The sequence below is a fragment of the Onychostoma macrolepis genome, chromosome 03, assembly GCF_012432095.1.
Source record: "Onychostoma macrolepis isolate SWU-2019 chromosome 03, ASM1243209v1, whole genome shotgun sequence".
Classification (NCBI taxonomy): Eukaryota; Metazoa; Chordata; class Actinopteri; order Cypriniformes; family Cyprinidae; genus Onychostoma; species Onychostoma macrolepis.
The window spans coordinates 15,714,377-15,741,970 of NC_081157.1; the positions used below are offsets into that span (position 1 = coordinate 15,714,377).

Consider the following 27,594-nt stretch of genomic DNA (forward strand, 5'->3'; position numbering starts at 1 on the left):
GTTCCCCTTCACTCTTAAAAATAAAGATTCTATTTTGGCATCTATGGTTCCTATGAAGAACCTTTAATACCCGTGGAATCTTTCCATTCCACAAAAGGTTTTTTATAGTGGAAAAGATTCTTTAGATGTTCTTCACACTTACAAAAAATGGTTATTTTAAGAACCTTTCACTGAAAGATTTGTTGGGGAACCAAAAATGGTTCTTCAGTGGCATTGCTGTGAAAACCTCATTTTGAAACCTTTATTTTTTTAAAGTGTGCTTGTCAATCCCACGCCTTAAATGGTATTTACAATGCTTACAATTAGAAGACAGATCAGACAATTAGAAGTCATTCATTTTTAAAGAGAGACGCCAATGCCAGTGTGACTTCAGTGCAAAGATGATTTTACAGTTTAGTACAGTTTATGCAAATGAGCAGCTACACACAATGCGGTGAAAACCAATGGAGTACAGATAATTAAGGTCATGTGATCCAACTGATACAACTGGATACAATAGTTCAGTAGAATGGCTTCTCAAAACCAACAGTGACTTGGTGATTTAACCACTGTCAAAGAGAAATCATTTGCTAGTGAGCTATCCCAAGAGCATTGCTCAGAGAAAAAAGACGGGTACAGATAAAACAGAGTATGCTGGTCCCTGTTCTCTTATGGTGATTTCTGAGGTATTATATGTGTGGCATGCTCCTCAATTTGCATTTTCAAGGACTGTGGCACCATTCTGGATGAAAGAAGAACGGTGCGATCCAAATCTTCGGGCTGAAATGCATTTGCATGTCTTTAAGAGTTCAACGTGAAGCCCAGTGAAAAGCGTCTGTGCGTGCTCTGCTTCAGTGATGTCTGGCCAGAGATTAAAACCCTTTTCATCATCGAGGGCCCATCTGGTGCTGAGAGCCAGTCTGCTGGAGCCCATCTTCCGTGACCCATCACAGCTGGATGGACGGACTCATGATGGTACTGTTTTGTGTTTTCCAGAGTTGAAACGAGCAGCTGAAATCAAGACAATGTCATTAGACGACTGCTTAAAACCAGCCGTGGTTTGGCAAACAGTCCATTGTGTCAACCATATGCTCTGAAATGTGAAAAAAAAAAAGAATCTGAACGATGACTTTTGGATATGCAGCAAGGCTGAGTTGGATGAGCTTCCACTCTCGTACTAGAGAGATAATTGAAACAATCATGGAATGTAAATTACCTGTCACAAGTCTGGACAACTCATTCTTCCACATTTCAGAATACTATGAAATAACACATACGGGACTAAGGGAATTACAAAACCAAACCAAATCTTTTAAAAAATGTGCTCTATTTGAGTTTCTGCAAAGCAGCCACCCTTTGCCTAGATTACAGCTCTGAGATTACTTGGGCGGCATGACAACCCAAATGGCTGAATCCAAACCTCCTGCTGGTGCAAGAGACAACGTGACCGCCGTCAACAAGACTGTTGTTTTTGGCACATCAGAAAGCAGGCCTGATCTCCTATGCCATGTCCGCCTTCATTTTCTGTGTTCTAATCTCTTACTGGGGAATCAAGTTCTTTGAAAGTCTGACAGCATCATTAATTTGCCGATCAGAGCGATATGATACTATGCTCCACGGATTTCAGATGTTCTCCCATGCTGTTTGAACTCCATGTTACATTACTGAAAAAAAAACATGGAATCTGTCAAGACGAAATCGCAAGGAAAAGTACTAGTGGATTTGAATGGCAGAACGCAGCATCTGTTGTTCATACAGTGTGTCTAAATGAAATTAAATGACTCTTTGTTTTGTAAGTGTCTGAGACAATAACATGTCTGGAGAGCAAATCAAATGAAATATGCATCAATTTTCATCAGCAAAAACACAATCTATAACCAGATATTACCTATAAAATTATATAACTGTGTGTTAATTACACTTTAAATTAATTTGTTTAGCCTGACATTTATAATAAATTTTGTTTATAATGAATACCAATATAAATTGTTTGTTTTATATTCATATTTTTCAGTCCTGTTCTGTTCTGAATACCATTAAATTTACTGATTTTTTTGTGGAGTGAGGGGAACTAAAATATGTTTATAACATTTATAATTGTTTTATTTACAGGTAGTTTAAATAATAGTAGTTAGTAAAAAATGCATTTAAAAAAAAGTGTCAATAAATATTTCATCCATATTTACTTAATCATGGTAACTACTTAATTGAGTAATTACTTAATTACTCAAAATATGTATAATAAAGGGTCCCACTTTATATTAGGTGTCTTTAAAAACTATGTACTAAATAATAAAATAATGAATTTTTAGGTACAATGTACCATTGTGTTCACGTTGAATTGCAAAACACTTTTGCTGCTATTGAGCGGGACATGGGTGAGGTTATGGACAGGTTTGGTGGTATGGTTAGATTTAAAGTCCCCCTCAAGTGAAAATCAAGTTTTTTATGTTGTTTATTTGTCTATGTGGTGTTTTTAATATGCTTTTAGACAAACCATGTGCCAATCCATTAATCAACACCATTTCTGAGTAGTTTCTCCTTAAAACTGTAGTTTCCCAAAGGCTCACCCAGAAACACGATTTGAAACAGCCCTCGGTTTGCTACGTCACAAAATTTAATAACCAATCACGTCAGGGATAGATTCCTATCACTAGCATGCAAAATATACCAATACCAGCACAAAACCAAAAATAAATTAGAGCAAAAAAACCCAATGAAGCCGGGGTTTAATGTCAATTTAGAACCACTAACTTGCATTATAACCCGCGGCCCGGAGTCAGACCCACCTCTCCTGCATCGGCGTCTGCACTTCACTCACATATGCTCGTGGGCGCGAACTGGAATCACAAACAGCTGCATTCAGTCTTAAAGGCATTTTAGGACACAACATCGTCAAGTAAGTAACTTTAATGAATGTTACAGTACTCACTGTAGTTGTCCGTTAGGAAAAACATAGTTTTATCAGTGATTATCCGTGTATGCCATTGTTTCGTGTATATATAGTAGTAAAGGACACCTAATATAAAGTGGGTCCCAATAAAGATTTACAGTCACTGCGATCTACAGTGACAACATGTCTAATAGTCATTTCTGGTGACAATCATGTGATCAGAGCTCCCCTACAGACAGATGCTGACAGAGAAGTTGCTGTTGGTGATTTCACCACATGTTTCTGTGTATTGATAACAGTTCATTATATGTTATCAGGATATCAATCCTTGTTAAAACAGAACGAAATACTTCTCCACTCTCAGCTAACTAATAACATTAGATCATCCAGCAGCAGCAACGCTCATTAGAGACCAACAGTACAGCGACCTGGCGACCCCCAGTGATAAAATCGCTCAGTGTGAACAAGACTTAATGCGTCCAGGCTGATGAAAGTGGAAATAAATGAAAGTGTAGATTCTGACCACTGATTTTTCCATATAATAAAGATAGTTACGAAGAGAACAAGTGACTGGCTGTTGTAAACGTGTGGAGTGGGCATTAAAGCGCATGTGGTCTCTAGAGTCTGCTGTGTATTGGTTTACTGTGGTGGCTGCAGGCAACTATATTTACTGAGAACCATCCTGATGTTCTGGTCTTTTCATCCTCAAACAGACTAAAGAAAACAGGAACCCGGAGGGCAGCAGAGTCCAAGAAAACTAATACACAGACTCCAGTCCAGAGACGAGGGGATTTGAACTCCCTCATCATATTCCTTCAGATCGATACAGCACTCCACAGCCATGCATGAGAGTAGGGGAAACGATAGGGCCAAATCTAACGGGCCACTGAATGGAAATTGAATTTAAGACTTGTAGACAAACTTGAAGTCTCCACTGATGGTTGTAAAACCAGATGTGCTATGATTTCCAGCAACTAACAGGAAAACACACGCTGACTCCACGTAACACGGGCTACAAAATGAGGCATGACAAACCAATAATATTGAGCGAAAACAAGTCACCGCGACCTGGAACAAAAGCTTCCTGTGCTGTGAGAAAAATACGAGTCATTCGCTCATCTCACACGCTCATGATGTCCTGACCACTTCAGGACATGAGTCTGAATCACTCATCTTCATTGTGTGTGAAAGATGTTCATTCACACTGCCAGCTTTCCACAGTATGGATTCCAGGAAGAGACGTGAGCGACGTTACCCGTCACTGGATCTGTGACTGATGTATGCTCATTTAAGGAATGTGAACTGATGTGACAAACATCTCACGATGAGGAAGAAGTAAAAACCATAATTCTAAATAGAACTTTTAGTTGTCACTAAATGGATACAATGCAGTGTTCAACCAATCTAACACAGCCATACGAACTTAACCAGTGGTGTGAGTTTAGGGCAGTCTATTTTTTGTTGACCTTTGACATACGGGGTGAGTGGTCAGAGATCTATTTGACAACAGTCATTATTTGTGACCCTGGACCACAAAACCAGTTATAAGTGTCAATTTTTCAAATAAATAAGCTTTCCACTGATGTATGGTTTGTTAGGATAGGACAATATTTGGCCGAGATACAAGTATTTGAAAATCTGGAATCTGAGGGTGCAAAAAACTCAAAATATTGAGAAAATCGCCTTTAAAGTTGTCCAAATGAAGTTCTTAGCAATGCATATAACTAATCAAAAATTAAGTTTTGATATATTTACAGTAGGAAATTGACTAAATATATTCATGGAACATGATCTTAACTTAATATCCTAATGATTTTTGGCATAAAAGAATAATCTATAATTTTAACCCATACAATGTATTTTTGGCTATTGCTACAAATATACCCCAGCGATTTAAGACTGGTTTTGTGGTCCAGGGTCACATTTATGCACTTCCAATTGGTGAAACTTTACTTTTGAATCAAAATTCATGAAATTTTTAATGATAAAATCACTCATAAGTCATGATTTATATAAAAGCCTTTTTCTTTGCGATAAAAGCCGATTTTCGCTATTAACAAAGCATTAACTACGGCTTTTGCCTCAATAAACTCCTAGTTTGCTGCTTATTAATAGTTAGTAAGGTAGTTGCTAAGATTAGGTATTGGGTAGGATTAAGGATGTAGAATATTGCCATGCAGAATATGTACTTTATAAGCACTAATAAACACTCAATGTGTTAATAATAGTGATGCTAAAAAGCAACTAGTTAACAGTGAGAATTGGACCCTATACTAAAGTGTTACCAATCTTGCTGATCTTGTTTACTCCTGCCATTCATTTCAGTGGTCAGCACTAAATACAGTTCAAAAAATGTCCTGTGGTCTGATCACTCAAACTGCATTCAGAGATAGTCAGAAATGCATGTAATATTTTAGTTTTTTTGAGACCAGATTACCTGAGACAAGTGACACGAGATCAGTTCTGTCCTGTGCCATGTAACTGTATGCTATATCTCTCACTACAATAAAGAGGTGAAAGCTCAGATATAAAATGAAATGATGGAACGTGTGCATTATTCATTCACAAGGCTGTCATCAGGTTGTGAAATGTCTTTAAAATGGGCAAACAAAATACAGCACATTAAACCTCACAATAACAATAGGGAATTAAATAAAGCTTCAAACTAACAGTTTAAACTACGTAAAACACAAGAATCTTCACACTCTGAAAAGTTTTAAAACAACTGTTAAAGTTCATTCATAACAACTACGATATCTATAACTATAAAGTATTAATAATCATTCTAATTCTATGAGAACAGGGAAGTACACACCATAACTATAACAATAATGCCACAGAGGAACGATATAGCTGCAATCTATTCAATCTATGCAATCACATTCAGTTGATTTTTTTTTTTCAGCTGTTGAACAATAAAAACTTTGACAACCAATCAGAATCAGACTTTAAAAAACTCAAGCATGTAAAGCAGCAGACAACATAACTGCAGCATGCGTTTATAATAAACAGAACATTATTGTGCATTAGTGTAGATGCTAATATAGTTATAGTTACCACATAAAAATAGTTACCGTTCTTGGTGTTTTAAATCTCCCAGCATGCCTCAGTCATACAACATGAGCACTGCCTACTGACACTGCTGTCATTGTTTGTTTTGGATCAATTTTCAATCGTTCAATCCATCTTCTACAATTTTCATAGAGAACAAAATCGCCCATTATGCTTTGCACAGCCTTCCCGGGAGGATGCTCAAAACTTCTCCTTTGCAGATTGTTTTCATGAATTGGTGATGTTCCCTAGCTTCCTGTATAGTTGTGAAACGAAGATCGGGATTTGTTTTGGGCAAATTTGTTAGTGGCATGGACAAGGACTGTGAACAACAACACAATGTCTGTTTCAAAGCTATGCTGCAATGACACGGCTCAAGTGTTTTGAGCGGCTCAGTTCACAGTAAACACTTTCCAGGTGCTCTAAGTTTGGATCACTTATAAAGCACATCAACTACACTTTATTTTTACATTTCAAACATTTTTTGTGGACAGAAAGTTATAGCGTTTTACCAGCTGTTGTTGTCAACTACGCAGAAGCTTCCAGTTTTTCTTGCGGGTGCATTGTCAAGCCACGCTTCATAAAACTGAAGAAATAAAGACATAACTGTACAGAATTTTTGCACTTCAAAATAAAACTCATTCATTATAATAATTGGCATCCAGCTTTTGTTTTGGGCTTGTGGCCATAACACTCATTTTCAAGTAGCTTTTTTTCAAACTTTCTGTAGCTGTTATGACACCATATAAAAGCACAAATTATATCAGTCTTCGCTTATTAGTAATGTTGTGATTACAACAACTAAACATTGAGCTGATCTCAGAAGTGCGCCGCAACCTATAGGAAGTCTACCAATCCAAACAGGTATGGTACACCATCATATTAAGTCTCTAAAGTTTGAGGTAAAAACAAACAAACAAAAAAAAAAACAAACAAACAAAAAAAAAATTAAACAAAAAAAAACGTTAGAGAAGCATTAGCTTTCGTCAGGTCTGTGCCTGTCAATATTCTTGCAAATATTTCCTGGGATCTTTTCCAGTCCATGAGTTTCACTCTTTGTGAGTTGGAGGGGGTTATTTGGAATGGAGATTTTTTGGGCCGAAGAGGGTTTGATGTACCCTTGCCCAAAACTGCATCAATGAATTAAAGAAGACAAACCACAAACCTCTTCCTTTAAGTGCCAACTAACTTCTCAGTACATGATGGAGAACGTTGAGACATGAATACTCAACAACATAAAAACAGGGTTTTGTTTGATGGCACTTATGTGATGGTGTGTATACATGATGATACACATTGATTTATTGACAGCTTCTGTTTTAAGTTTTTACTAGTATTTAATTATAATTTATTTTTTTGTAAAACATCATGTTTTTTTGTTTTGTTTAACCATCGATAAACACTTCTGACAGTAATTGATCACTGATACAAAACCACTAACAGCGCTACTGTAAAACTAGCAGAAGCAAATAATACATCTGCTGAGCAAGAACAATAACTTTCACTCAATACAGACCCCCCTCCCCACAAAATACAGATCACTTCATAAGTAGACCAATATTATCAACAAATGTTACCACGCATTTTCGCTTAAATATATATATATCCGGATTGGAGTGTCTCAGCATGGAGCGATATGTCCTCTGCAGCATCAATGTCTCTGAACTTGTTTCTCTTGCTAGCAGCCAATAAATATGGTTTAGCCATGGTGACAATTTACATTTAATCTTGGGGTTTGACAAGTCCAATGAATCCACAGTTGGGGGCAAGGCTATCAAACGGCTTCCCACAGGGATCTCACGATAGCCAGGCTGGAGAGGGAAGCGGCGGACGGGGCAATTGGCACAACAGGCACCAGAAACCCGCTGATGACCAAAATGGAGGTTTTATGGCTAAAGAGCTCATTAATACCCTCTTAATGACATACGCCTGTTCCAGTAGTTTGAGATTTTAAAGAATAGCTCTTATTAGCAGATAAATGCTACCTACACTGCAGCGACAAAACCAGAACTCAGTGGTGGTGCACAGAACCTACTAAACCCAATAAACAACCCAAGAAAAGAAGAATGCCCCCTACGGTTTACAATAAAAGGCCACAGCGGCAAAGGTCTGGGGAATTTACCTTCTTCATCCAGCATCCTGTGGTTTCAGTCACTTTTTTTCAATGAATTTTTCAGGAATTCTCTCAAGTGGAAAGTTGCACGTAAAAATAATGCCCAATAAGTTTGCGTTTTAGAATTATTCCTAATTAAATCCTTGTTTCCCCACACTGTACAATAAAAACATGACAACAGCGAAAAAGTATGCAAAATACTATATATTTTTTAAGTACCTTGTAAACGGTATTCTATGTAGTGGAACATATAAAAATGCAATAATGAAATAAAATACACAGTGTAAAATAGCCATCAATTGTAACATTATCCTAATTAGAAAAACAAAACAGTGAAGCGACGGAAAAGAAGGGACCCCCTACCTGAGCATCGCGCTTCCTCCATTCCTGGGTTTGCGTTTGCTGCTGGACCATGGCGGCCCTCGCCTGCTTGTCCAAACTATCGATTTCCCGCTGGTGGTCCTGGACCAGGCTGTCCTTCTCGGCATTGTGTGTCTGGAGTAGGTGCGTCCGCTCCTGTTCATGCTGCAGTTTCAGTTCCACAATCTGATTGGACAACAAGGAGTAAGACTTCATCAGCGGAACATCCCTGTCGTCATGACAACTTGTGCATGGCTCAGCGAAGAAAAAAGTTCACGTTTGCCTCACAACACAAGAAGCCTACGCAAGTTTTTGCATCACTATGATCTCACATGTTGTTGTCCTCCCACTTTTGCGCTAATTACGACAAGCTAGCCTCTCTTTCAGCTCTCGTTAGAAAAAAGCGTACTGTCAAGGCCAATGGCACAGCACTGGGCAAAAATAAATAAATAAAAGGCCATGAAATTATGGCCACGATTGTAATTAAATGCTGTATTAAAGACGAGGAAGCAAGAAATGAACACGAAAGAGAAAGAAACACATTATCCATTTTCAGATTTTTTCCCTATAATCTTATTTATTCCAACAGAATGCTCAAAAAAGAAAGAAAGAAAGAAAAACACTTCATTCATTAATTAAATTAATTAGAAATTTCTTGTCTGTCCATACAGTACAACGTCATGGTGGATGTACTGCAACTTTAATAACCACTTACTGTTACTTCTGAATCCTTCTCCGAAGTGTTGCGCTTTGACAAAAATGGAAAATTAAGAGCCTAAAAAAATCCCAATCCACCCGGCATCCCTGCTAACTTCTTCTTTCAGAGAAAAATGCGGTCAGCATTGAAAGCAAGAATGAAAATGTTGAAAGAACACAAAAGCTAGCAGCAGCATTATCTCGCTGACTTGCACCTGCTGTGCGGTGAGCCGAGCCTGGCAATGAGAGGCAGCGCCAACGGTTCCCAAGGTCCGTTCCCACTCTCCTCCGGACGGGAGACGGTGACCTTGGCCGGTCCGGCCCCCATCTCCCAGCTAGCCTGCAGCGAGGGGCCTGGTCCCCGCAGTTTTCAAGCTAATCCCCCTACATTGTGCAGCTCGGCACCCTACCTGGCCTGCCAGCTAGAGGCTGCTGTGGTGCTATTGAGTGTAGGTGATGAATGGGATTTCAGCTTGATTCCCCCACCCAATCAGGCACAAGGCCACAAAAGACGCTTCAAACAGTCCCATGGCATTTCCAATTTCAGTGGATTTTGAAGAAGCTGAAGTAAGATTTGGTAAGAAGATTCCTCATCCTCCAGCTTTATCGATTTCTGTAGAGGAAGAGAGGTGGATGCAAGCAGACATCTCAAATAGGGCAAAACCGAACAGCCAACAGAAAGAGCCTCAACTAATTGATATGGGACCGCCAAAGGACGCAACCCTCCAGTTTTAAAGGAATAGGACAGATTTCTTCATAACACGCCATGCATTAGTATGCTAACCTCGGGTAAACGTGCTGATTTTGAGGTCTCTGTTGGGAGGTACATTACAATCCTACCAACCAATTTGCAATATATACACGTCATGACAAATGAATAGAGCGTGATCAGTGATTACCTTAGTTTAAAGCCCCGTGTACATCTTGCTGTGATGGGTTAAACCCGTCCCACAGCACTTGTCGGACAAGCGACAAAGCAAGGCTTTGGTTTTGACAATTCTGCGTTAATTTTTTTCGACGCAGGGTGAAAATCCACGCCAAATATATGGCGATATGACAGTGGGAAAGCGAAGGGTGGGGGAGAGATTGAAAACACTGAAACGTCACAGAAAGGGCTGCTGGGTGCTGGGCTCTTAAAGCGCCAGCGCTGAATGGCTGCTGTCACTGGGCAGATGTGATTAGCGCCCCCTCCTAGAGCGCCAGCGTTGAGGTCATGGAGCGGTGGGCGACTGAAGGAGACTCCCCGGGGAAAGAGTGCGGTATCGGAGAGGAGGGAAGCTTGGCGGCACTCAGTAGGGGTTCTGTTTGAAGAATGAAGAGTGGTGGAAAATATATTCTATTATTCAGAGTATAGAAACTACAAAAAGGATCATTCTGTCTATTTGTTTGTGTTCGGCTTTTTTACGTAAGAAAACATGAAAATGAAAAAGAAAGAGAGATTATGAGGTGGACAGTTTGGTTGATGTTGATTGATAGGATAGATTGTCATCTCCAAACGTAGCCTCCGCAGTTGTGAGTGGGATGTTGTTAATGTCATATACTGCGTAACTTCCTACTCATTGTGACCTCAGACATCAGCTCGGTGTCGGCACTCGAGCTGGCATGACGTCAAATGGTGAGGAGGTCAAAGAGAAACAACACTTCTATTGAAATGGACCCTTTTAAAGTCCCATTGATAGGAATCCTGGGGAATGTTTCTTTGTGTCCGAATGAATGGCTAAAGTGACCCTCAGACCACAGTACACTCATTAAACCAGCAATAAACATCTCAGCTCTAACTTGAGGGGTCAATCAACTAGATCTTTACAAACTTTAAAAACCTTTACAAAGTTGCTCTCAGAAGAACAGATGCTTCCCAGTGATTCCTAAATGCTTGAGAAATCAGTAAAATGTATTATTGTAATATTGTAATGTTTCAATATTGTGTAGTCAGTAAGTGCGTACAGGGGCCCAAGTGAGTTTCAGGCCAAAGTTATGAAGCATAATTTAAGGCAATACAATTATTTGCATTGTGACATTTTCAAGACAGTTGTGATATAAAATGATGTAAATGTACTTCATTTAAATAATTAATCCTTTTTGAATTATTAAGAAGACAAATTTCTTATATTATGATAATGCACTCTAAGAAATGCCCATAAAAAATAGGGTCCAATGTGTTTGAATTTTCCATGTCTATGTTTCCATCAGGGTTAACCCACATTTTCAATTTCACATTGCATTATGTTGTGTTTTGGGATTTAAGGAAATGTCTGTAAACTTAATGGATAATGTCATGCAAAAACAAACAAACAAACATACATACTGTACATACATGGACCTTTCAGGGTTTTTTTCTTACAGTGGAGGATGTATTTAATTATCATGCAAAAATGTTATTAAAAATCAATTAGAAATATCATATAGACTTTTTAAATAGACATTTTCTTTAAGCAAATATATATCACCTGCATGACTCTGGGTAAGTGACATTACAGTTTGAACTTAACAAATCAATTTAGACACTCAACATATTTGAGGGCTTGTTACCTTGGCAACCAAATCTGCCACAATTTCATTAAAATTGCTATTATTTTCTCTAGTGATATGATCACAGCAATTATAACTGAAGCAGCACATGTTAAGAAGAGGGGAGAGAGTTGCTAAATTTGCTAATTGTCAGACCAATTATTATTATTATTATTATTATTATTATTCTTTGCAATATTTCACACATTTAGCTCTAATGATAATAATAACTTCTTCGGTTAGACTTTATTTTAAGGTGTCCTTGTTACAGTGTAAATATACATTTAGGTACTGAGTAATATTAATTAACTACATTTATTTCCTATGTGGTTAGGGTTATGATTAGGGTTTGGCTTAGGGTTACTTGCATGTAATTATGCATCATTTATTGTTATGTAACAAGTGTAAAAAGGTCACCTTAAAAAAGCGTTGCCCTTTTTTTGTGTGTGTGCATCACTTGACAGTGTGGGACTGTCAAGTCTGAACAGTCTGAATAGCAAAGATATAGGCCTAAATAGTTTCCTGGCCCATTTGGTTGTTTGGTGGTCACCCTCTAGTGGCACCATCAGCAAGTTTTTTCTGCTTTTTCCTATCTATTGCACACTTTTGCTCTAGAAAAAATATTTTCCAATTGGAAATCTTATCCAATTTTTGTGAAATACAGCTCAAGCTTCACAAAAATATGCCTTTCTGTTTTCAGTTATTTAAATAGTAAACATAGCACTAATTTATTAGCCAGCCTGCTGTTCACAATAATGCTAATTATATATTTACTGGTTTTGTTGACCACTACGATTATTTACCCTTAGTCAAATCAACAAAATTTAACTCTGTTTGACATGAAATTAAAAACTGAACATATCTATTTTCAAAAAAAAAAAAGGCTACATGACACTTACCTTCCTGGTGTTACTGTGAATGATTAATCAATTTGACCATGTGGGTGGAAACAATAGGAGCAAGTTTCAATCACTTCCCTACTAACCACCTGTCCGCTGCTAGCTGTGAGCACCACAGGAAGCTAGCATAGCAAATACTAGACAAGGAGGTGCATTTTTGCCTGTTTCCATCTCACAACCCTGTTCCCCATCCTCGAGCTAACCTAGCTGCATAGCCACTAGCTTGAATTTTTGCCCTTTGATGAAGGAGGAATATTGTAGAGTTGTTTGAGGCTTCCAAAACATTTGAAGTGGCAACACAAAATGAGGTTTCATTGACTGATGAGGGTGTACTGGTTCATAAAAACACAAATATTTGAATATTATTTTGTGCTAATTAAGTAAAAAGTGTGCAAAACATGCCTTGAATATTTTAAACTAGATCTTTTATTAAACTTTACTTAAATTTAACATTTTGAATCTACTTGACAACAGTGGTTGTTTGTCTTCTGATATCTTTTATCAAAATACATTAACTTGCTCTGTTTTATTTGTCAACCACCCTCCAGCCATGTGGCTCTGTTCTGATATTTCGTATTATATCTAGTTTTATGTGGATACATGTCACATTACAGAAGTAAAATTGATTTCAGAATGGGTTCCACATTGACTACACTGTAAAAAATGAATCATAGGTCTTGTAATTTTTTTTATTTTAAAAATTAAGGTGATAACTTAAAATAGTGTTAAAGAAATTGTGGTTCAGTGTTGTATAGAAAACATAGTGAAACTTTTCACAAAAAAAAAACATATTTTTTCCTAATTCTTTAAAGGAAACTTAAGCAGTTTTGAGGCTTGAATTGAGGAACCGATTAAACTGAAAACAATGAAAGAAGGCTACCCATTTATTTTAAGGGAACTAGCTAAATTTTGCTGTTTTATTTTGGCAGTGATTGTTAGTTCCCAGCATATGGCTGGATATGCTTTGCATATGGCTGGATATGAAGAGTAAACATTGAAATTAAGTGCTACTTTATGTGCTATTGAGTAAAGGAAAACATTTTTTAATGTTTAATGTTCAGTTATGTTTGACATTGGAAAGAGTTTATGTTATGCTGAAGAGAAGAGTGTATGGTTATGGATAATTGCGTACTTCCATTATGAGGCATCATGCTTTGTTCAATAAGCAGTAACTTTGCTAATGCTAGAGCAGTGAAGTTTTTCCTACTTGAGGCCTCACTCAAAATCAAAAAAGAAATAAAATCAAGCTTTAAAAACTACTCAAAAATATTATGTGTAATATAGTTACATAATTTTTTATGTAGATAGCTCATTCAATTGAATTACCATTACTTTATTGTTACTAAGCCCACGATAAAACACTACATTAATATGCTATCTGAAAACAGTCTAAGAAAAAAAAAAGAAAAGAAAAAAGAAAGTGTTGTAGTTATAGTCATAAAAAAGTAAAGAAATGGTATAACAAATACAGCATAACACTATGGATACCAGAGGCTATCATTTCTCACAAGGGGTATAGTTATCACATTTTTTTGCAAATAGAATTTTGCAAAAAAAACAAAACAAAGCAATTATATAACAAATATAGCATAGGGGTGTGTGATATGTCAAAAAATATATCACATTATATTCCAGGAAGGATCACGATCCATGATCTTATCTCAATTCTTTTTAAGACTATTTTACCAGTTCCGATGCAGTAAAAACTACAGTAGTAAAATGTTCTCAAGCTTACTGAAGACAAAGCAAATAATAAGCAATAGATCAAATAAATACAACAAATATACAAATGAAATAACCAGTGCTTGTCTAACAGTAGCATTCAAGATAATACAAAAATCGTCAGTTCACCCTCGCCTTATACTGCATAACAAAACTGATATATTTCAAAGTGTGTCCCCCATATACACACACACAAAACGTCTTATTTGGATCATGTGCTGAGAAGGTTTAAGAACTTCTGCTTTAATATACTGAAACAAAACTAAGCAACATCAATAACATGTCCCGAGGTTGTCCCAACAGTTTAGGGACAGGGACATCGCAACCAAGTAACCAGTAAGTGAACAGTTTTTTTCTGCTACTCCTCCCAATTTTGTCTTTAAAACCATTTGGTTGTAGCTACAACATTTTTGCATGCTAACTCTCAACTTAGTATGTCTCTTTGGCAGCAAGAATTTTGTCTGCTAAAATGTATGCAATTCCTGGCCCCAACTATACATCCCAATTAAACACCACTCTTCCATCGTCTTGCTATCTCTATTGTATAATTAAGTTATATATATACTGCTAAAGAGCAATGTGATAAGATTGTGAGATGATTTCAATATTTGCAATTTTTATCTTAAAAAAGAAATAAGAAAAGATAACTGACACATTCCTGTCGGTCAGTAAAAAGCCAGCATCTTATCAATTAACAAGACTTTGATTAAATGATGAACACATTACATTTTTAATCAGGAGGAAGTGGAGACTGAGTGGAATATGATAAGGGATCTTAAAATGTGAAAATAAATCTATTTTTGATTCTGCGCCAACCCATCCAGTGATCTAGAGGATTTCATTTGAATATGAACTGTGTCGCTCAACATAATAACGCTGGAGTCTGAGCAAATGGTTTGTTCGTCTACATTTCTACCAAAAGGAAAATCGTTAGTCACACTTAATGTAATGCAAATGGATTTGAAGAAAAGTTTGACCTGCTGCTCGTATCTTCGCTGCAGCTCCTCCAGCTGGTAACTGAACTCTTTAGACTGCTTCTCTCGTAGAGATTTAGAGCGAATCAGATCAGCCTCTACTTTCTCCATCTGAAAGCAGAAAACACAATGAATTACAGTTGAAATAATGTTCACGAGAAGGGCGCAACAGAGTAACATTACCAGAGTAAAATTAACATTGGCTGAGAGTAACATTAACATGTTGATAATGATTCTAATAAGCATAAAAATACACAGGGCACAAATAAAGTAAAAATAGCAAAATAGTTCATGTAAAATGCATTGATACTTTTTGGTATTATATATATACATACTATTTGTGGTATTATTTATTGTATTATTTTAGTGCGCTGTGTGCTACCATGATAGTGTTTGTGTGTGACTCTGCACCCCCTATACAGTATCTCACAGAAGTGAGTTCACCCCTCACATTTTTGTAAATATTTTATTATATAGTTTCATGTGACTACACTGAAGAAATGAATGGGCCCAATTAGCCATTTTCTCTCCCCGGTGTCATGTGACTCGTTAGTGTTACAAGGTCTCAGCTGTGAATGGGGAGCAGGTGTGTTAAATTTGGTGTTATCGCTCTCACTCTCTCATACTGGTCACTAGAAGTTCAACATGGCACCTCATGGCAAAGAACTCTCTGAGGATCTGAAAAAAAGAATTGTTGCTCTACATAAAGATGGCGTAGGCTATAAGAAGATTGCCAAGACCCTGAAACTGAGCTGCAGCACGGTGGCCAAGACCATACAGCGGTTTAACAGGACAGGTTCCACTCAGAACAGGCCTCACCATGGTCGACCAAAGAAGTTGAGTGCACGTGCTCAGTGTCATATCTAGAGGTTGTGTTTGGGAAATAGACATATGAGTGCTGCCAGCATTGCTGCAGAGGTTGAAGGGGTGGGGGGTCAGCCTGTCAGTGCTCAGACCATACGCTGCACACTGCATCAAATTGGTCTGCACGGCTGTCGTCCAAGAAGGAAGCCTCTTCTAAAGATGATGCACAAGAAAGCCCGCAAACAGTTTGCTGAAGACAAGCAGACTAAGGACATGGATTACTGGAACCATGTCCTGTGGTCTGATGAGACCAAGATAAACTTATTTGGTTCAGATGGTGTCAAGCGTGTGTGGCGGCAACCAGGTGAGGAGTACAAAGACAAGTGTGTCTTGCCTACAGTCAAGCATGGTGGTGGGAGTGTCATGGTCTGGGGCTGCATGAGTGCTGCAGGCACTGTAGAGCTACAATTCATTGAGGGAATCATGAATGCCAACATGTACTGTGACATACTGAAGCACAGCATGATCCCCTCCCTTCGGAGACTGGGCCGCAGGGCAGTATTCCAACATGATAACGACCCCAAACAGACCTCCAAGATGACCACTGCCTTGCTAAAAAAGCTGAGGGTAAAGGTGATGGGCCAAGCATGTCTCCAGACCTAAACCCTATTAAGCATCTGTGGGGCATCCTCAAACGGAAGATGGAGGAGAGCAACGTCTCTAACATCCACCAGCTCCGTGATGTCGTTATGGAGGAGTGGAAGAGAACTCCAGGGGCAACCTGTGAAGCTCTGGTAAACTCCATGCCCAAGAGGGTTAATGCAGTGCTGAAAAATAATAGTGGCCACACAAAATATTGACACTTTGTGCCCAATTTGGACATTTTCACTTAGGGGTGTACTCACTTTTGTGGCCAACAGTTTAGACATTAATGGCTGTGTGTTGAGTTATTTTGAGGGGACAGCAAATGTACACTGTTATACAAGCTGTACACTCACTACTTTACATTGTAGCAAAGTGTCATTTCTTCAGTGTTGTCACAAGAAAAGATATAATAAAATATTTACAAAAATGTGAGGGGTGTACTCAATTCTGTGAGATACTGTATATGAGTGTTAGTCATGTTTTATATTGTATTATATTATATATTATTATGTGGTTATGAATACATTTTTAAGGTAATATGTATGTATGTATGTATGTATGTATGTATGTATGTATGTATGTACATCTATATCAGAATAATGGATTCAGTCTCTTAGCTGGCTGAAGTTACTCTACATTTAGCATGTGCAAGTCAAGGCCACAGTCGATTATCCAGAGGACGTTCCTTTCTATGATGCTGTTACAAACAGATGAATGCAAATGGACAGCAAAAAAGAAAAAGAGAGGGGGTGGCAGGAAAAGAGTGTGGAACACTTTGATGTGGGCTGAATCTTGGACAGATGATGATCGCTGGAGACACAGGGTGGAAAGAGAAAGGTGAATCAGAAAGAATATGAGCAGGATGTGGGCAGCAGCTCTGAGTCCAGCAAGAGCTTTAGCATCCCCTAACGCTCGCCCACAACTACATGACCATTAGTACGCGCACACACACACACTTGCAGTCTGCCCAGTGCAATGCACCAGAAGAACTCTGCCCACACTGTGCCAACATGACTTAATGCAAGCCTGTTTAAAACTTCCTGTGGGAACCTCATTACTGATCGCACATAAGCACACAGAATAGCAGAAAATAATGCTGGGCTCCATCAAATGCTGGATGCAGAACTCAAAACAACATATAATTCACTAAAGTTTCCAGCTGACATGAGCACTAGTGGGAGTAAAACACCAACACATTTCATTTATTTTCATGCTAATTATGATTACAGATTATTGATTTATAAAGTTATAAATGCACAATGGTATGAACTGAAAATACTTTTACCATAGTACATAAACTAATACATTATGATAACCAGCTGCATATGCATGGCTTTTCTGACACAGTAAACTTGCTTGATAGTGCACCTGGTAAACAAGGCTAAAATGGCATTGTTGCTTCAGGAAATATGTTTTATTTCATCTCATGTTGTTGCTTTTGTTAACACTATAGTTCAGGTTTAGTGTGGTGTTTAGCGTAAGTTGTATGCTATTTTCAAACATGACTGAGCATTAACCTTTTAGTGCCACTCACTGGACATTTCATTTCTGAACTGCCACAATACATACAACCAGCATCTTAATAAACGGTGCTAGATTCACAATAATGTGTTTCAGATAAAACTGAACTTGTTTTCAGTGCCACTCACTGGATGTTTCACTTTGAAAGTGTCAGGAAATGTTTAAGAATCCAAGTAAAATCAAATGTCACCACAGGCACGTATTTCCTGAGACCCTGGGTTGCTTCCAACTTATATATCTCTGACTTCCACCATCAAGGCATTGTATGATGCTCAGAAGATGAAACTTCTGTCAACAGAAGTCTGCTGTCAAACAAACTGTGGAGGATAAAAAATACTATGCACCTGGTTTAATGTACAGATGTATGAGAGGATTTCGACCAGATCAACACAGCAGAGCTGACAGAACGACCAATGTTTGACCGACCAATGGCAAACAGTCCTTATTTTTGCAATTTTATTTGGTGACATTTGTAGCATAGAAAATATACACTTTAGCTTTTTGTTAGAAAATTTAGCATGCACAGTGTGTATACTGAGACTGTTTTTCTTGTGTTCACTGGTCCAGTCCAAGGCTCTCACTGCTAGTGTTCAGTGGAATGACATAAGACGAGTTTCTCCTCTGTTTTTCTGCATTAGTTTCATAAGAGTACTAATGACAGGACTGTGAGTCTTTTCGAAGCAAAGCAGATGGATGCAGCCTCCATTGCACATGTGCTAAGAATGGCTGTGGTGTGTTTTTAACTTTTAGCAAAGCAGTACCAGGACAGTGACAATAACTTTCACAAGAAAAAAGCACTTAACAATTGTTATAGTATTAAATCTTTATATATTAACAACATGACTAGTTGCTAAATCTTCAAGGTACATAAATAACCATCTTATAAGTGAAAGCAGAAAATAATAAAGCAGATTTGATGCTATCCAACAGGGCTGCGTTTTCTAAAAGAATCTTAAACCTAAACAAACTATTAAAAAAAACATTATAACAAAGCATCAGTGGCCTTTACAATCTATGATTGGAAAACACAGCCCATGATTTGATTGGTCATTGATTGTGATTATTATTCATTTTTATTTATTTATTTTAATATAGTTTCTTTATAAAATGTGCAAGAAGACTAGCAATATTTATTAAGAAAGTAAACTAAATCAATTTTGATTGGGTCATTTAGTTTTGAATGACGATTCGAATGATGAATTTTGTTATCTGGAGGCTATATAAATCTAAATAAGAGGCTTTTAACAGCTAGGTAACAATAGCGTGAATGTTTGGTTGTGCACACATTGGACGCAGCTGTGGCAGTGAACCCGGGTGGCGCCGCAGCGGCCCGCTCCAGCATCTGTGCGCAGGATGTGATGTGAGGCTGCAGTCATGTGCATTGTGTTGATGGGACAGACTGAACACCGCTGTTTGGGGGGCTGGAATTGTTATGATGGAAATGGTGAATGTACAAACAGTCATAGAGCATACATGTCAGGATGAGTAACTATTCCTGATGACTAACAATGAGATCTGTTTGCTCATCTAATACCAAGTCAGTGGCTGCTGTCTCAGAGAAATGGATTCAAACAGTGTAAAAGCTTTTCAACACAGCTGAGGAGTCTAATAGAGATCCTCCGCAATCCTTTTTTGGCCTTTTTGACACTTAAGGTAAGAGAGTTGAGGAAATGAGATCAACACACCTTGTGAGTCAGATGAACCTGCATTGCCCACACAAGCACCACAGCTCCATGTATTGGAGCACATGTGCTAACTATTAGGTCATGCTGGAAGCTTTATAATGACATGAATTGTCGTCTGAGAGATGCTCGCTGCCCATATGGGGGAATGCAGTGACATCCTGTGAGACTGAATGAGGGGATTGGATTGGATATGATTTATGTTCCAGTCTGCAGTACTGATCGCTTGCTGTCTGGACTCCCTAGAACAATCCACAGATCAAATACACCCTGAACTCAATTATACAGAGATATCAGTGAAAGAATGTCTCAGATTTTCAGCCTAAAGTCTGCAGCCACATTGCAGTTCATTCTGGTCAAGAACGCACATTTAGGCAGAAAGAGACTTTGACTGAATTGTGAAGCAACCAGTCACGGTTAGATTTCATAATTGGATGGTTTTATGTTTCATAAGAATGAGATGATCGCTTAGAGAGTCTACTATGAATTATTCCTTGGATTCTAGAAAACGATTACTTTTTAAAGCATTGCTAATAACGAGAAAAGGATCAATGTGTGGCTTTGTTGTTGATAACTTAAGTTCTAGACCAATTTTCACTATTAACTAACTAACAGCAACAACTTTTGCTTCAATTAACTTCTAATGACTGCTTATTAATAGTTAGTAAGGTAGTTGTTAAGTTTAGGTATGGGTTCTAAAATATGGTCATCCAGAATAAGGCATTAAAATGTGCTTTATAAGTACTAATAAACAGCCAATATGCTAATAATATGCATGCTATTAAGCAACTAGTTAAAAGCGAGAATTGGTCCCTAAACTAGTGTTACCAAAAATGATTACAGAATAATTTAATGCAATAATTCACTTTTATATTCTCTTGCAAAATAATAAAGAAAACAAATCAGGTAACATCAGCTACAACAAATGACAAAAATAAGTCAAGGTGCTTAAATACTCGCAACTGTTCAAAAGTTTTTACATGATGTCACAGTGTAGGAGAAGTCTTACCTTTAATTAAACTTTGACTGTCCAAAGAAAATTTGAACTATGGCAATCCCTACGTAAATTCATCATGCTATTGGATATAATCCAGAAACATGCATTTGATTACAACTAAATGTCTCAATTCAACCAAAACCCATAGTAAAATTCATGTAATAAATCAATAAATTTTTTTTCAACACTTAAAAACTGAGTTATATAAACACTTAAGTTGCGTATTTTATTTTCAAATTGTTAATTATATCATTAGGTTTCTATTTCAATCTACAACCAATATGTAAACATTTTCAGGAAATATTTAGTAATAAAAACCTGCTTTCATGAAAGATTTATTGAAATATACATTAAATAATGAAGACATCATTAACAAGTTAAGCAAAAAAATAATGAATATGCAATATTTGCATGTAATATTTAGTGAAATGCCCCTCTCAAGATTTATTTATTTTTGCTGAAATGTTGGTGCATCACTACTAAATATCTTTCAAAATATATGATGCTTTATATTAAGTGTCTTTAACTACTATGTACTTATGCACTTGTGTACATGCATGTTTTTACATTGTACTTATATTTTAAAAATACCTTCCTCTAACTACTTATGTAATTAATTTCTTTAGTTAAATCTATAGTTACACTGGCAACCCTACCCTAAACCTTAACCCTCCCATAAACCTATCCAGTCTTATATCTTTACCTATATCATACCTCAATAGCAGAAAAAGTGATTTGCAATACAACACGAACACAATAAGTACATTGCACCAAACAATTCATCATTTTTTAATGTAAGTACATAGTTAAAGACAAGAAATATAAAGTGGGACCGAGACCGTAAACTCCAGCGATTACTTCTTCTGCAGAAGTGCTCAATCTAGCAACCTGGAAACTAGTAAACATGACTTCGGAAGCTGCATAGTAGCCAAAAACAGGTGATTTGGATTTCAGTCAGAATGTGTGTCACAGGGTCAGTGCAGAGGTTAAGGCTGTGACGCCGCTATACCGTGAGCTTGACAGAGCATCGCTTTCATAAACCTTGTGACACAGGGTAAACTGTAGGTGCCCTTGACTCACCTGTTGCTTCATGTCAGCGTAGGTCTTCTCTGAGCTGAGCTCCACCTGCTTCTTAAAGTTCTCCAGTGCACTCTCAGCCTGCTGGGCCTGAAACCTCTGACTGTCCCGGAGACGAACCAGCTGCTCCTCTTTATCCCTACAACATAAAAAAACAAAACACAAATTGGGTCACCCTGTGTATATACATGCACTTGCATTATTCTTAGAGTGAAAGTTCTCCTCCCTCAGCTTTGTTTCATGCGCTCTAAAATAACAGACGCAAAACACGTCACATAAAAGCAGCATGTTGTGCTTTATACTTATTTTTTATCAGCTGATTGGGGAAGCATTTTATGTTCACACAGAAAACTTCAGCGCCCATCTCAGCGCACAAATGTGTGTAGACGCAAAACAAACAGCATCTCAGACTCATGTCTGACAACAACGCTGAGACACAACCGCCAAAAGAGCTGTCAGATGCAAGCCAGACTGCTACAAAGAGCTTGTCAACCTGCTTTCACTGTCTATATCCGTGCACGTGTGTGTGTGTGTGTGGCACATTTCGCCCTCCCTCAAACGAGTGTAATTACTGTGGTAATTACTTTTCATTGAGAGAACAATTCACCAGGGCCCGTGAAACTGCATATTAGTACTTCATCAAACAAGTTAACCAGCATATCCAAAAAGCCACCGAATTAACTATAGTAAAGGGGAAATGTGAATTAAAATGTGACATGCAGTGATATGAGACAGAAGACATTTAATGCAGGGAACTGTTTTTCTTAAAACATATTTTGTTAATCATGATTTACAAAAACAACATTTGTAAAACATAAAATGTCAATAATACTGTTTGTTTTTACACAAAACATTACAAATATGTATAAAATACATGTATACTTGTATGTATAAAACATCCTCATCAGCTCAAGAGAAGGACATCCTTCTTTAGTTATCGTCTCATTTAGTGTACACATACAAAACAGGCATAACAATAAGAGGAAATTAAAAACAAAACAAACGCAAAAAAAAAGTAAAAAAAAAAAGTTGGGGACCTTTTTTCTTTTTCTATGGCCTCTTTTCTGTGTAATTTTGGTCTCTCTCATGTTTGACATCAAAAGATCTAGAAATTGTTTCTCCCTGACTGTTGTGTAGTCTGTAATTATTAATCTGTCTTGCAACATGAATGCCTTCAGGGCAGAGCACACACAAAAGAGCCTTCTGCTCATCTCTGATGTGGAGCAACCAGCACACAAAAAAACACTGAAAGAAAGAAAGAAAAAGAAAAACAGGCGTCTAAACAAGAAAGAAACAAGAAAAAGGCGAAGCCACAAAAATAGCTCTCTCTGAACATTTTGAGACATTCCAGAGAGAAGAAGGAACAGCTCATTGCAAGGAAAAGAGGATTAGTTAGTGAGTTAGAGGTTTTAGTTAGTGGTTCATTTCTGTTTGTCTGTTTTAATGGTGAAGAATACCAACAGCAAACACAAATTTGTTTAAACACACTCAACATGAAACCAAAACGGCTCCTTTTCACTTTCTTTATACGTGCTCTGGGTTTGATTGTGAAGGCTTAATCAGTGAACACTATTCCAAAGAAAACAAAAAGTCTTGCTTTGCCTCTGACCATTTGTTTGTTTGACATCATCCAGCCCTCCTATTTCCAAACCCCTCCCTTCTAACCACCTGTCAAAGAGACCACTATTCATCATCCAAGCAATTCCTCATTGATAAAATCATTATATGATGTTGTACATTCTTTCTTTGCAGTATAGACAAAGTGTCTGCCATTGGCTTTTAACTACTTTGTTTGTGTTAATATTGTAAGTGGATTGCCATAGAGACTGCAAAATGAAAACAAGGGGACGAAGTATGAAGTCTGCTTCAATCCCCAGTGTCCTCAAGCACTGTCGTGGCATATATAGTAAATTTGAAATTTGTGCCTAAAAAGTATCGAACTCGATACACAGCCCTATCCAAACCCGTAAGACCTTCGTTCATCTTCAGAACACAAATTAAGATATTTTTGATGAAATCCAAGAGCTTTCTGATCCTCCATAGAGAGCAACGCAACTGAAATGTTTCCAGGCCCAGAAACGTAGTAAGGACATCGGTAAAATAGTCCATGCGACATCAGTGGTTCAACCGTTATTTTACGAAGTTACACTTTTTGTGCACAAAGAAAACTAAAATAATGACTTTATTCAACAATTTGGAACAACGTGAGGGTGAGTAATTAATGACATAATACATTTTTGGGTGAACTAACCCTTTAAGGCTGAGACTGATGCATAGATTGAATCTAGAGGGGCTTAATGGTGGGCACATTGAGGCACATTACTAGTTCATAGATTATGAAATGTTATCATTAGGAATTTTCAACTACTATCCATTTGTCCAGGGTGTTCCCCTAACCTGCAGCCCAAGACACTGAGATAGGCTCCAGCATCACTGAGACCCTACAGCAGTGGACGAGTAGATTGATGGTTCTCAACTTGTTGGTCTTTGGTTGTTGTGTTGCATCTTTTTTGTTGTTGTTGTTGTTAATGTCTTGTGTAATGTATGCCACACATTTAAGATACCATATCAAGTTAAAAAAATGAAAAAATGCTTCTCCATCCGCTTCATTCAGTCTTCAGCTGCTTTGATCTCACAAATGCAACAACCTACATCCACCCATTTGGCCTGTTATGTTAATAGTTTTACAGTGTTGGTCCTTTGCAGTTCAAAGGTATTATTGATAATATTAATACATTTTAATGTTTGAATTTAAGTTGTTTGGTTTTGTATAGTACATACTTTTGGTATAGTACTTCACTGTGTCAACACTTGGTATGAAAAGTTGTATCCTGAAGCAAAACCAGCTGAGAACCACTGGCCAAACCAAACCAAAAATAGTGTATTCAGTTATAAACAACATGTGTAACAGTGAATACTGCCTGGTTTTGAGAACAGATGAAGATACTGTCCATTAGGTCTGTCCCTGGGTTGAAAACCCATTTGCTATAAACAGTATACTACACAGATCTACGCTTAACGAAAAGGTTAATATGTTCTCTGCACTGATTTTTCACAGGTGGTTTACCCATAGTTTAAATTATGCACTGCGTTTAGTCTTGGGGTTAGAAGAAAATGTCCGCAAACTAATGTCCTGGCAGAAAATGACCAGTACCTATTTTTTCTTACAGTTTATAATAAGATCTATAAGTGAGCATCATCAAGTTTCAAGAAGGCAAAGGTTCATCTCATGGTTTCTATGTAGGTGTACTGCTGTGAGAACACAACAAAGGCTGACCAAGGGTGTGGAAGTGGAGAAGAGCAGAGCAGACAGTCCGTCACCATCCGTAACAGAGAGGGGTGAGATGAGAAGGCAGAACGTGGAAGGACAAATAAAGCAACGCGGCAGGGAAAGGGGAATGCCAGCTCCGCAGAGGCCGTCGGCTTTGGCTGGGGTTTGTGCTCGGAGAAGAGTGGAAGACGAGCAGACTCAAATTAAAGATGTGCCGTCAAACCAGAGGAAATCCTTCTCATCCTGCACTCTTTAAGGGGATTTTTTGGGGGAAAAGCAGAAGGAAGGGACTTAAGGAAAGGGCGACAGTGCTTCCGCCTAGCCACAAGTCAGACAGGAGGGTCAATTTTCCAAACCTCCTTAACCACAGGACGCCTCCAATGTGGAGAGCAGGACGCTTCGATGGGGAGCTTGTACTGTAAATAAGACTGGAGATGCTGCTAATTCAAATGCTATGGCCACACAAACGCACCCATTCATTTTCATCCAGGCTGCATTCAACCCGTCCGACGCCTGAGTTTCTGGCACCCGCAGCTGCAAAGAACCTGGGCTTGTGACCTTCAAAGCACCCGACCTGTGATGGATGCCACAATATACCCACTTTTGTCTGACTGTATGAAAAAGAACAAACAATTTCCCCCAAAGGCTGTAGATTTACATTGACACATTAGTGACAACACATGTAATAATAAGTGTTGGGGAACACATGCTAAACATAGAAAGATAAAAAAAACAAGCCTTTTGAAAATTACTTTAGAATTATTATTATTATTTCCCCTGAGGTAATACATTTAAATAAATAAATAAATAAATATTACATACAGTATATCAGCAGTATTTGCCTACAATATACTTCTTACAAAAACTTGTATATTTGTATTTGATATTTGTAAATGCCACGCAAATGTAAAATGCCCTGAGGGGACACCCATTTTTGAGTCATGAAAAGGCAAATAAAAAATGAATTGTGGAACTGAATCAGAATTCCCAAATCCCAATTTGTGGAACAAAATTTTAAATCAAAAACACTAAAATATATTTTTAAGCACTCCCAAGCTGAAGAGATACAAAATTTAGGAAACTAATCAAAAAAAATAAATAAAAAAATCATAATAAGCCAAGTCAATAATGATAAGGATTTATATCAACCCTAAATTTTTGTTCTTATAGAATTTCACCAAATACAAAACTCAATATTTTAGAAAACACAGCTCCAATCAGAACTACCATGATTCCTAATGGAATAAAATTAATTGCTCATGAGCAAAATATTATTAAAAATATTATAATAAACACATCTCTAATAAAAATTCCACAACAGGACAAAATACTCTGTAGAAAATCCAGTTTAACCAATATTACCTTCATTGATTCTAGTTGAATCTTGTTTGATCCCAAATTGGAGTCAATCTATAAATTCTGATAGAAAGAGAGAGACATTGAGGCTTAATTTTATATGGGAGAAAAATGTGGAATATATCATAAATATTCTATAAGTCGCAGAGGCATCTGAGCAAAGACATCTGGCTATAAAGATGTACAAACTCCAGATTATAAATGCAGAATCTTCGTATTAGACTCACATTTGGCCAACACTCAGTCTCTCTGGACGTGGGCTATAAACACACTAGGAGAGACATATGGATTCCAGGTGGATTACACCTCTCCACACCAGTGTGAAGCCAAAGGCCGTCCACTCCATGAGCTCATCATGACGGAATGATAACACATCCAGCACCAGATCAAAGCTGGGGCCCCAAAAGAGGCAACACATTAAAGCCAGAGAGAAAATGCAAAGCTGAAATTTTCAGCGCCCTCAAAAGAGGAGTGCCTCATTCCTCTGTCCCCAGAGAGCCAGAAACACACAGAAACAGCCTCGCACACTTTACGACTGACATGCAAATACGCACCGTTCAAAAATAACAGCAGCCGCTGCGTGAGCATGCAGTCTTAACACCCTGCACTCATGGTCAAATATCCACTTGGGGTTCGAGGAGATGGCCAGTTATTGATTGAGATATGAATTTCTTGTTTGTCATTTAATAACCAATGTAATGCAATCTCTAGTAGAGAGGAAGTTCAATGTCAAATATGCCATTTTGCCAGCAATTTCAGACTTTGTTCTGAATAACATGCTACAGCTGCAGAATACAGTATGCATATTAGGCAGCATACACACATTTTCTGCATATGCATATAATACCAACGTGGTCTACATTTGACAAAATGTGCAGTATTCTACAGATTATACTATGCTGGGTAAATTATCCCCAAATGCAGTGGGAATGACTTGACAATTTATTTTAACATAAGAGCAGGCCATTTGTTACTTGAATGTGTAAGACTTCCGGTGACATTTACTTCTAGTTGTTTTACCAGTACAAAACAGTCCATTATGCTGT

At 37.7% G+C, this 27,594-nt stretch overlaps 1 protein-coding gene across 5 annotated transcripts in view; it reads right to left on the bottom strand.

The window, feature by feature from the left end:
* The window catches only part of cep112 (centrosomal protein 112), a 178,135-nt gene that overhangs the window by 87,629 nt on the left and 62,912 nt on the right, over positions 1–27,594 (bottom strand). For all 5 annotated transcript variants that reach the window (XM_058770000.1, XM_058769999.1, XM_058770003.1 and 2 more), the window contains 3 exons: positions 21,925–22,060; positions 15,199–15,306; positions 8,400–8,582 (listed from right to left, as the gene is read on the bottom strand). In XM_058770000.1, the coding sequence (XP_058625983.1) occupies positions 8,400–8,582; positions 15,199–15,306; positions 21,925–22,060 (427 nt within the window). The remainder of the gene's footprint in view (positions 1–8,399; positions 8,583–15,198; positions 15,307–21,924; positions 22,061–27,594) is intronic.